We start from the raw sequence: 12445 nt of genomic DNA, 5'->3' as shown, positions 1-12445 counted from the left end.
CATATGCTCTGCCACTGTAATAGTTTGGAGTACTTAAAAGAAAAAAACCAAAAACAAAACATGTACCTTCTAAACAAAGATAGGAATTAATGAATTTTATTACATTGTGAGAATGTATATACATATTATGCTATTATGAGATTTTGGTACTATTTTAAATTATGGAGCTATAAAATTTACTTAAAATGAGTAAATACTCTCTTCTTCAGAACTTTATATTTAGAAACATTGATTTTTCTCTTTTGTTGTAAACGGGAATTATAAAAGTTTCTTGTTTTAAAACACTTAAACCAATCCGATTCAACTGTAAAATCTAACAAGAAAAAAAGGGTAAGATTTGTGTAGACCTTGTGGGTTTAAAGTGGCCTAAGTGATGATTTTCACCTGTTGAATAGTTTTCTTAAATTTAAGGCTAAGTACTTTTCTTTTTTAAGATTTTTTTTTTTTTTAAGTAATCTCTACACCCAGTGTGGGGCTTGAACCCACCACCCAGAGATCAAGAGTCGCATTTTCCACCAATTGAGCCAGCTAGGTGCCCCAAGGCTAAATACTTATTTCTTGCTATTGCTGAGCATGGTGGGAGTATGGTTTCTTGGCACTTGATTGCTGCTTACCAGCATGTTGCGGTGACTACCAAAACCGGCTTCCTTTAATAGATTTTCCTCTAGTTCGAAGAGTATTGTGATTATTCTGAGAAACATCTTTCTTTCCCAGCTAATTGATTTAGGAGACTATAGTTTTTGAGTTTTATCTATGAGATCTTTTTATTTATTTATAGCTAAGGAGTAGGAAGCAGTTATTTCAAGATGACCTCTAAAGCAGAAGTCCCAGTACCTAAGTAGGAGAGGTTATCATACATAATGACCTCTAATTATGGGTAGTATATTTCTTTACCATTGTACCCCAGGATACCTAGGGAGATAGATCTTATAGGTGTTATTGGAGATGTTGAAAGGAATCAGAGTCCATTTAAAAATCTGCTTGTTGTCTGGGGTGCCTGGGTGGCTCATTTGGTTAAGTGTCAGACTTGGGCTCAGGTCATGATCTCATGGTTTGTGAGTTCAAGCCCTGCATTGGGCTTTGTGCTGACAGCTCAGAGCTGTCTTTCTGTCTCTCTCAAAAATAAATAAATGTTAAAAAAAAAAATCTGTTTGTTGTCTTGGGACACCTGACTAGCTCCATCGGTAGAGCATCCGAATCTTCGAGTTCAAGCCCCTATGTTGGGCATGGAGCCTACTAAAAAATCCACTTGTTGTCTTAGTATAATGATGGTAAAGTTAGAAATAGAACCAAAGTGTTTTAAATTCTCCTCAAAGGTATATTTATTTTTTAAGAGGGTTGGGGGCAGGAGTCATGTGTATAATTTGAGAATGCCCTAAAGATATTTCTTTTAATTCCTTCCTCTTTGATAAGAATCACTGGTTGGAATATGAAATTCAGTGTCTTTTCCTATTTGCCCTCATACTTAAGATATGTTACATATGAAGGGCTACATGGGAGACTATTGCTCTTTCGATACTCTGAAACCTTGACTGTGCCCAGGACTTGTCTGGTGTATCACACCTTCTGCAGTAGTGCCTAACGTGGTAATAGTTTACTTTAAAAGTACTGTGTCTAAGTTGCATACCATTTGTTTTTTCTTAATGTGTTACAAGTAATTTTTGGCAGACATGTCATTTTTCTTGACCAGTGTCACTGTAAAAAAAAAGTCATAATGATGTTTATAAAGTTACACAGTACATTTATTTTTGAAAGACACCCCGGTGCTTTTTAGAATTATTTTTAAAGGGAAGATTTAAAGTACATAATTGTTGGAGAATCTCACAAGCATGTCATTCCCTTGGTGGGATGGGCTTGAATCTTTTAGCTAGAGGAATTTTATCTGAGTAACTCTACAATCAGTATTTGCCTATTTTCAGGACTTTTTAAAAATGATTGAACACGTTTTTATATTAATAAAACACTCTGCCGTTTCCTTGATTATAGAGTCTCAGTCTGGTTTCAGGACTCTTCTTTTTAGGGTTTCTGTACTATTTAACTCTTGGTGATTCTTCTCTAGCCTTCTCTGTCTTAACAGGCTAGGTTTGGCGTTTAACTGGAGAGCCCTGGGGGTGTGGGTGAAAGGGTGGACCAGTTCCTTTGTAGAGTTTCAGTCCTTTTGTCCTTCCTCTGCTGGGAGGTCATGGAGTGAGAGATTTCCTTTCAATATTGGCAATTTCCCAGGCTGAATGGGATGTTTCTAAAGTACTTCCAGGACTTGCTGACAAAAGGGGAAGATAAGTGATACAAATGGGAGCTAAAGCAGGGTTTCTTTTTAAGGCAGCCAACGTGGGTTAAAAATAAAGGCCAAGAGAAAGTGAATCAAATTAACTTTGGTGCGTTAGATTCATGAACCTTTAGGTGCGCTATTATTTAGCATAAACAAAATTATTTCTGTTAAATACTGAACCTTGGGGCGCCTTGGTGGCTCAGTTGCTTAAGTGGCCGACTTCGGCTCAGATGATGATCTTACAGGCCATGGGCTCAATCCTCGCATCGGACTCTGCTGACAACTCAGAGCCTGCAGCCTACTTCGGATTCTGTGTCTCCCTCTCTCTCTGCCCCTCCCCTGCTCACACACACACACTCACTCTCTCTCAAAATAAAGTAAAGACAAAACAAATTAAAAAAAATACTGAACCCTAAATTCACATTTACATTGGAGATTAAAAGCATACCAGAATTGATAACTGCTGCTATTCTATAATACCTGGTGAGGTATGAATTTATGCCAGATGAGGTAGAGAACCTTAAATACTTAAATTAGCAGTGGATTTCTCATGTTTCTGTCTCAGTCAATGATTTTTGAATTTATCAGCCTTAGTGGTTTGACTCTTTAGTTTTTCCTGCTGTCTCATTGGTCAGTTAATAAGAATTTAGCTGCAATTTTGAATGCTATCAAAATGGGTTGGCAATAAAATATTAAGAGTTTATAGTGCTTTTTCTTCCTTCCTTTTATTGCATTTCTTTCTTTAAAAAGTTAAGTGCTATGGGGACTATCTCAGGTATTTCTCAGGCATTGATAAAGAGTGAAATTGTTATTTTGCAAGAATTTTAGAACTTTTTTTTCTTTTTACTATTAAAGTAGTTAACATATGTCTTTTACTGATATAAATGCTCTTATGTTTCTTTCTGTACCTTGGCTAGGTTAATCCTTTCTGAGCTCTGAGTTCCTGTTCTTAGGTCTGATAAATTAATTCAGACACTAACAGTCTTTGGTGTCATTGGAAAGCACAATGACTGAAAGCTGGTGCCATATTTTGCTTTTACATTTAAAATGGCTAAATATGGTAGGCAGTATAAGACCTGAAATACAAGTATTAAGAATAAATCAACAGTCTTTACTTATCTTTTGTACCTTTACTATAAAGAAATGTTTCCTTTAAAGTCAGATTTGGGGCACCTTGGTGGTTCAGTTGGTTAAGTGTCTGACTTTGGCTCAGGTCATGGTCTCAAGGTTCATGGGTTCGAGTCCTGCACTGGGCTCTATGCTGACAGCTCAGACGAGCCTGGAGCCTATTTTGGATTGTGTTTCTCCCTCTCTCTCTGTCCCTCCCCTGCTCATGCTTTGTCTGTCTGTCTGTCTGTGTGTCACTCAAAAATAAAATAACACATTAAAAATAATTAAAAAAAAAAGTCAGATTTATTGAGGCTCCTGGGTGGCTCAGTCAGTTGAACGTCTGACTCTTGATTTCAGCTCAAGTCATGACCGTGAGGTCCTGGAATTGAGCCCCACGTTAGGTTCTGTGCTGCATAATGAGCCTGCATAAGATTCTCTTTCCCTCTGCCCCGTTCCCTGCCTGTAGGCTTTCTCTCTTTAAAATTTAAAAAAAAATTGTGGAGGTACAGTTTACAAGCTGTATAGTTCTGTGAGTTTTGATAAATGCGTGTAATACTGTAAACACGACCACCACAGTCAAGCTGTGGAACAGGTCCACCATCTCTTCCTTTGTCTTCAGCTTCTGCTTTCAGGCCTCGGTAACCTCTGGTCTGTTTCTTCCTTTAAGATAAATCTTTTCAATAATGCCATGCATTTTTTTTTTTAAGATTTTTTTTTTTTTTTAATTCTTAAAGTAATCTCTACATACAACATGATGCTCGAACTTACAGCTCCGAGGTCAAGAGTTGCATGTTTCGGTGACTGAGCCAGCCATGTATTCCAAGAATGTCATAAATATTTTTAAAATTATGGTAAATGACATAAAATTTGCCGTTTTACAGTTCTATGTACTAAGTACATTTGACTCTTAAACATTGTGGGGTTTGGGGTGCTAACACCCCGCCCCCCCGTATATAACTTTTGATTTCCCTGAAACTTACCTACTAATAGGTAACTGTTGACCAAAAGCTTCCCCCCCCATTTTTTATTTATTTTATTTATTTATTTTTAAATAGTTTATTGTCAAATTGGTTTCCGATCAAGTCTTTTAATAACATAGTCAGTTAACACATAGCATGTGCGTTATATGTGTTACTTACTGTCGTCTTACAATAAAATAAGTTAGGGAAAAGAAAATATTAAAATCATAAGGAAGACAGTACATTTACAGTATGTACTTTATGTATTGAAAAAAAATACAAATATAAGTGGACTGGTGCAGTCCAAACCCATGAGTTTGAAGAGTCCTCTATATATTCATGATGCTGTGCAGCCATCCCTACTATCTAGTTCCAAACTTTTTGTCGCCCCAAAGAGAAACCCTTAAGCAGTCACTTCCCATTCTGCCATCCTCTTAGCCCCTTGCAACCACAAATCTACTTTCTCTCTGGATTTGCCTGTTCTGGACCTTTTATATAAATGGAATCCTCTAATATGTAGCCTTTTGTTCTGGTCTCTTTCACTTAGTGTAATGTTTTCAAGGATTGTCCATGTTGTGGTGCAGGTGTCAATACTTCATTCCTTTTTATGGAAATCTTTTTTCTTTTTTTAAGTTTATTTATTTATTTGGGGAGAGAGTGGTCAGGGTAAGGGCAGAGAGAGAGGGAGGTAGAGAATCCCAAGCAGGTCAGCATGGAGCCTGATGAGGGGCTTGATCCCATGATGTGTGAGTTTGTGACCTGAGCTGAAATCAAGTCAGATGCTTAACCCTCTGAGCCACCTAGGCACTCCCTTTTTATGGAATCTTATATGGAATTTATGATCTTCCATTGTATGCATATACCGTGTGTGGATGGAGGCCTAGGTTTAGGAGCTGATGTCAAACACTGGTAAATATTGCCATCGGTATGGACTGAGTGAGGATATACAAAATGAGATGAATAGAGGGCCTAAGGTCACGCTTTGAGAAACCTCAAGATTTAGTGGCTTGATAGAGAAGGCTGAATAAGCCCTCAGAGGTTCCTAAGAGAGTAGAACCAGGTAGGAAGAAATAGAGAGTATAATGTCACATAGCCAGAGGAAGAGAAGAATCTGGTTACTTTGAATTCTCAGATCTGAGTACATAGGGTTATTGTGAGAATTTTAAGAAGAGGTTTTCATTCAGCCTGTCTCCTTCCTCTGCAAGGCACCTTTGTGCGGACGACAGCCTGCTCAACTCCACTCAGCCCTGAGCAAGCCTTGGAGGAGAGGAGTGAGATAAAGCCGCGAGTATCTTGATTTAGCCACCTGGAGGTCATCGTTGGTTTGGTCAAAAGTGGTGTGGCAGAAGTTGAATCCTGGTGGATGAAGAAACAGGGCAGGAAATAGACAACTCTTGGTTTGCGGAGAATGAAGGCAGATTGTTCGGTGGAGGTTTTCTTTTTGTTTTGTATTATTTGTTAAATACGTTTTTGTGTTTTTAAGTGGGAGACGTTAGAAAATTTACATGTGTAAAGAGAAGATTCCATTGTTCAGTGGGAAAGGTAGATTCCACAGGAGAAAGAGTATTTATTTGCAAAGTTAAGAGAAGATAGAAGTAGATGGATCCTAATTAAGGCCTAGAATTGAGTGCAGATATGTTATGGCATCTTTTTCTGAGTGAAGTAGAGAAATTGTGTGTGGGCGTGCATGTGCGCATGTGTAGGGGGTTTAGGAGAGCATTTTGGAATCCAAAGAGAATGGAGGTCTGGAAAGTGCACATAGGGAATGAGAGATGAACATCAGAGGAGCTGGAAGTGTGGTACTGACTTAGGGATGATAGGTAATTGATAATTGGGTATATTCAGGGTTGGGGTTTTAACAGATTGGTGTGAGAAAAATATTAAGGGAGGTTAAAGTGATTGGTGTAAGAGTGTTAATTGAAACGATAGACCATGAAATCTAAGCTGAAAGAAGGAAGTGAAGGAGAAAGAAAGTACTTGGACTGAGAAAAAGTAGTCAATTTGGAACTAAAGTTACTTAAAAAAACTTGAGAGTGGTATTGAGAAAGAATGTGAATAGACAGTTGTCAGGGGACGTTGAGCAAGATGAACTGAAAAGAGGTTATGGGATTTAAGAGACAAACAGGCCACCTGTGGCAGCTCCTACGGTGGCAGGAGCAATTGCATTGGAGTGCCCAGGGGGAACCTAGGTACAGTGAATTGAAAAGTGAGTGAAGATAAGGAATGTAAATTTTTCTCAAAAGTTTTAGATGTGAAGAGAGTCTAGAGGATTAGAAGGAGAAAGGGAGTTAAGATTTTGCTTTTTTTTTTTTTTTAAACGGAGCCACCCCACCCTGTTGTAGGACTTGACCTCATGACGGTGTAAGATCAAGAGTTGCGTGCTCTACCAATGGAGCCAGCCAGATGCCCCAAGATTTTGATTTTTGTTGTCATTAAAGGAGACACTTGAGGGTGCTCATGTGTTGCTGATGTGATGAGCAGTAGGAAAGTGGGAGTCCTTGGCATACCTCAGAAAATAGGGGGGATGTGTGGATCCAGAGGGTTACTGTAAATAAGATGTTTACTTGTTCATTATGTGAGATTGATGGGAAGAAAGGCTGTGTGTCAAGATATGGGTGAATTTGTGGATTTACTGGAAGGAAGTTGGCAAGCACTGATGGAATGGTGAAGAACTTGAAAGTTAGAATAGAGTTTGAGGTCTTGCTCTGCCTTTTACCAAATATGCAGCTTTCAGTCAGTTAAGGAACCTTAGTTACCTCATCTGTAAGGTGGGAACTTATTATCTTTAATAATCATACTAAGATAATGTTAAAGATTAAATGAAATACTAAATATATGTAAACTGCTTGTCTAAGTTGCTTACCAAATTCGATAGGAGCCCGAAACTCTTAGTGCTTATTACTGGGAGTGCTGTAGAAGGGCTTGTATTCCCCATGAAGGAGGAATTTGCAAGACCATGTACTGGAAGAGCTCTGGGGAGAGGAGGAAGGTGCAGAAAGTTTGAAAACTGTTTTGGGAAAGAGAGAACCTTGGCTAGGGAAACATGGCAGCATTGAAGACCCAGTTGTAGTCTGAGAACTACCTGGGGGTGGTATGTTGATCAATCTTTATAGGGAGGATAATTGTGCCCCTGAAGCAAAGGTTAAAATCTGATGTGATGCCCCTTTAGAGTTGCTTTGTCCCTCTGGTTAATTTGGTTAGAGGTCTGTCAATAGAGGGTGTTTGAGATTCCTTGGAGGGAAATTATACTGAGGTCACATCTTTACTATGTTTGCTTCAGATGTTATTAAAAAACAAAATTCACAATCTTTAAGATTTTGGGTTCGAGTATATTCAGTGATTTTAAATCCAGATGCAGAGTTAGAGGGAGCATGGTCTATAAGACCACCCTTACTTCTGACACCATTTCCAGGTTCAGGGGTCTCAAACGCTACTCTTAGGTTGGATAAGTCAACAGAGGGACTTACTGAACTCATTGAAAGCTGTTATACTCGCGGTTACAGTTTATTACAGCTAAAAGATTCAGATTAAAATCAGTTATTAGTAAAGGCCTATACATCAGTCCAGGAAAGTGGACTTCCAGCTGTCCTTCCCTTGTGGAGTTGTGAACACAGTATTACTTTCCAGGTGTTGATGTGGGACAGTATGTAGAGTAGTACCAACCATGGAAGCTCACCCAGCGCTGGTGTCTAGAGTTTCTTATTGGGACTGCATAATCAGTTGCCCACATGCATAAACTTAGTTTCCAGACCTTCTGGAGGCTGAGTGATCCATGTGAATCAAAGCTCCCTCACCTTCATAAATCACACTGTAATACTTTCTGGTATGTCCCAAAGCCCTCAGGTGAACAAGGCATGACATTCCAAGACTTTAGAGATGACCTTCCAGAAGCTGAGGGAAAAGGCCAGACCTATATTGGGCAAAGTGAAATTATTTGTAATTTTACAAAAATGAATATATTTTTATATTTTGAGTGTTCAGCAGCTATGTAGTTGAATGTTTGATGATTAAAAATGAGTAACAAAGAACTCATTAATGGATAATTAAGATTTGTTATAGATACTTAATACAAGAAATTATATTAACTGTTAATATTTCAGTGTTTCAGAACTGAAGTCAACTCATAATTTCGGCATGCTGGTTCGGTTCTGTTTTTACTAAATTTGAATTATTTTATCTTGTGGGAAGAGTTTCAATGAAGTCATGAGCCTCCGAAATAAATTTTGTAGCCCTAAGGCTCATGTTTTAGAGCATAGTTTCATCTTGTCTTGTATCCCTCATGAAAGCATGTCTGAATCCAGGTGAGTAACAGGCATCATAGGGATAACCTTGAATTTATTTGTAAAAGATAAATCATTTTACAGTGGTATTAACTTTTAGTAACAAAGAACTACCAGCATATTCTACAGCTACTTTATGACAGTGACTATTTTTGCACACCATTGCTTTAGACAATAAATGCATTCCCACCTCATTGGCTTAAGTGCAAATCTCATCTCCTGGTTGATATCCATCACAAATTAGATGGCACTGTGAGAGCAAAATCCCTCCATACGCCTACTTAAAAACAACTTGAAGCAATATGATGCTTATTCCAGTGGCACCACTAGGTGTGGTGTTTGCATCAAGTCATTTTGGGGTACTTTTTGGAAATGCTTCATGATAGGGGATTACCTGACTTCATACTTTGAGAGTGGTGCTTTTTCCCCCTCACCCTTTGGTTGCTTTTTCGTGCTTACAAGAACTGGACAAGACCACATGTAGCCAGGAGATACTGTCCCCTAGCACATGGTGGATTGTCGATGTGAGGTCTGAGGATTTGCGTCATTCAAAATGATGGACCTCTCAGATTTATTACTTTTTCTGTATGTTGAGAAGAGTTAACTAAATGAGCAGTAACGAGATTTGCATGTGATTTGTATGTTATAGTTAACATTTAAATTCTCTTATGTACTAAAAAGTTGTTGGTTGCCACCTTAAGCTTCTCTATCTTCTAAAGCATAGAGTGGCTTTTCTTCTCAATTTTTGCTTCATCATATGAACCCTAGAGGGCCATAGTACAACTAAAAGCACCTAATCCATGAGTGATACTTGCTTCATGTTTGAACAACAAATGTTTTAACCCACTGTCTTCACTAATATTGTAACTACTGTCTTACAGATTGACTTGATGCAAAACATCACAAAGGCTCCATATTATACAGTATGCGATTTTTGAGGTATGAGCTTTAGAAACTTACCTCTCATGTGGCATGTACATCAGGCTTTAACTTCAGTTTAATCATTTGGGGGAAATGCATCTCTCTCTCTCTCTCTCTCCCTCTCTCTCTCTCTGCATAATATTTTTAGAATATTAAAGGGGCTGTGGAGTTATTTTTGGATCCTTGCTAGTATGATGCTTAGTTTTAACAGATACATTTTCTCTTATCACTAAACTGAGACACTAATTCTGGCAGATGATAGCTTTCTCAGCTCTTATAACTGGCTTAACGTTTATGCCTGCCTCTTTGAATTCAAATCTGTATTTTATGCCTTTGATTGCCTCGTTTTAAGAGCTCATTTCCGTTCGTTAACAGTTTTCTATTTATTGGACTGGGTGGTCTTGTTGGTGCTAACAGCTGGATACTGACTTTTTTTTGAGACCTAAGCAGTTTAGGTATTAAAAAATAGAGATTGCATATAAATGTTGAACCATTTTTTGCTTTTGGGTTCAGACTACCTGTATCTTGAATTCTGGTTGGAAATGTTTTGATCAGTTTGTATTAAAAGAACTTGGCAACTAGTGAGTTTTTAGACACTTCTGGGACGGTAGTTCTACCCCAGTAAATTTTGTTGTTAGATTCTGAAAACCCAGACTCCAGGGCGGGAAGATACTTGGTGTTCATAACTCATGGGATTTAAAAACCTGTATTTCTAACAAATTGGGAAGTTGTTACCTTTTTTGTTTTCAGTTTAGTTTGAAATAAAATGCTTTGTGGGTAGAAATGGATTTGTTGGTAACAGATTGCTTAATTTCTTCCATGAAGAACTTAAAATCAGCTGCTATATATTGGATATGAAAGCTTGTTTTGATTATATTCCTATGCTCTTGAACTTATGTATTATTTGTTTGTTAGACCTGGAGATCTTGAGTTTATTTGATGTTATGGTCTTAATAACTTTGAGCATTCCCTGCAAGCTAAACTTTTCTTAAGAATTCATTACCTTATTTAAGCTTCACAACAACTTACACCTAAGATAGGTATTATCCCCATTTTACGCAAGAAACAGGTAAGGCTTAGAGATTAAGAACCTTGTGTACAGTTCCACTTTTTAGTGCTGGAGCTGGGATTTGAACGCAGATCCTTTTTTTAACCCATATTCTCTGCTGTCCTATGTTTACTGCCATGTCACCAGAAAAGTGATATACATACTTAACTCTAATGGCAAAAGTAGCATATGTGATATATAAACATAATTAAAACAGGAAATTCAGATATTTAAATATTGGTAGATTTTTGTTATCTTGCTAACACCTTACTTTTCCAGGTTATGTTAGGTGCCATGTATATAGACGAGTTCAAAATCTGTCCGAAAAGCTGTTAAGCTCTTTTTTTTTTTTTTTTTGGTATTTATTTTTTTGGGGGTTTTATTTTTTATTATTTTTTTTTTGAAATTTTATTTTATTTTTTACTTTATAAAGTTTCATATTTTTTTAACATATGCAATTATTTTCCATCATTTACAATACAGTAGTTACAATGACACTCCAAACAGAAAAGCAAAGTAAAAAATCAAAACGCCAACTTCTGTTTCATGTTAAGCTCTTATTTTTCAACTCCCTTTCAGAAGTTTATGGTATGCGATGGTTTATTACAGGCACACACTCGGTGTGCTGTGTTTAGAAACATGGGAGATGCCGTTACATTTGTTTTAAAAAGCTCTCATGCTCCATTTTGTGTTAATGGTATTTGAATCTTAACAGATTTAGTATGCTTCGGAAGAGCATCCGCATTTCTTTTTTGAAATTCCATAGATTTTATTTTTCCATCTCTTGGAAGTACTGAGCTTTGTCGACAAGGGAACCCTAACTGTTTGAAGAAGATACTCCATTGTGGAGCCACAGTTATTGTAGTAGGCTAAGGTTACAGAATTTTATCACGTTTCAGATTAAGAGACTTTAGGAATAATTCAGACTTGTGCCACTTACCCAAGTTTCATTGGATCTGTTGTTTGCATTCTCTATTAACAGTGGTTTAAGTATAGATCAGGGTGTTTGAGCTTTTTCAGAATTTCATGTTTAGCATTTTTCTGGGTGGGGGTAAAGAAAAGATGATAAATTGAAATATATACACAAACACTGAAGTCATTTCTATATACAAGGGAGGAGCCATGGGGGTTGAGAAATAGGTTAGTTATTGCTCTTGGCCAGTGTCCTTAAGTTTCCCAAATAATTGTGGGTTCAGAAGGTGTTTTTAGTACATCCATAAAAGTGATTATTTTTAGGACGGTTATTCCTTTCAGAAGTAATATCAGGACAGGAGCTTCTTTCATGGTATTTTCATATGCTGCCTTAGAGTAGTTTGGTCTTATTTCTTGATGCTTTAGGATTGATGGTTGGGAGAATAAGGCTCATGAGAAGTCATAAAACGTAGCTCCCTGTTTTATAGATGAGGACACTGAGGCATAGAGCTGACCCTTACCTAAGGATAAGGACTCCTTTTACCTGGCACTGTACTGCTTGTTGATTAACATCCAAGTATCAGGGATCATTTTAGACAATACTTGAATTTTAAATAGATTATGGAATGTAACCTTCAAAATCAGTTTTATTGGATTACTGATACCTTATTTTTATTTTTCTCACTCTTTGTAATTTTAGTAGTCTCTATAGTTAAGGAGTCTTTAGTGACATCTCCAGTACATTAAAATACTCTTATTCTCCAGATAATGTGTTCTTACATCCTATCAAGCTTGTTTTCAAATATTATTCTATAATTACTTTCCTACCAAATACTCATATTAGGAATTCAGGGGAGAGAGAGAGGGAGTGCCACATTGCCCTTGCCTAATATGTTGCCTGTGCTTTTTATTTTCATGACTGGGAAGGCTAATCTTTCCACCGATT

The 12445-nt window shown here is 37.4% G+C and overlaps 1 protein-coding gene across 4 annotated transcripts in view; it reads left to right on the top strand.

Moving 5' to 3' along the window:
* SMG1 (SMG1 nonsense mediated mRNA decay associated PI3K related kinase) overlaps window positions 1-12445 on the top strand; it is a 98256-nt gene that overhangs the window by 12517 nt on the left and 73294 nt on the right. Inside the window, exon 2 of one of the 4 annotated variants that reach the window (XM_029949225.1) lies at window positions 9500-9557. The exons of the other annotated variants lie outside the window; for them this stretch is intronic. Coding sequence (XP_029805085.1) covers window positions 9544-9557 — 14 coding nt within the window. The 5' untranslated portion in view covers window positions 9500-9543. The remainder of the gene's footprint in view (window positions 1-9499; window positions 9558-12445) is intronic. 4 annotated transcript variants of the gene reach the window in all.

This window comes from Suricata suricatta, chromosome 8 (genome assembly GCF_006229205.1).
Source record: "Suricata suricatta isolate VVHF042 chromosome 8, meerkat_22Aug2017_6uvM2_HiC, whole genome shotgun sequence".
NCBI lineage: Eukaryota > Metazoa > Chordata > Mammalia > Carnivora > Herpestidae > Suricata > Suricata suricatta.
The sequence above is the reverse complement of the archived record's forward strand: the minus strand, read 5'-3'. Positions and strand labels throughout refer to the sequence as shown.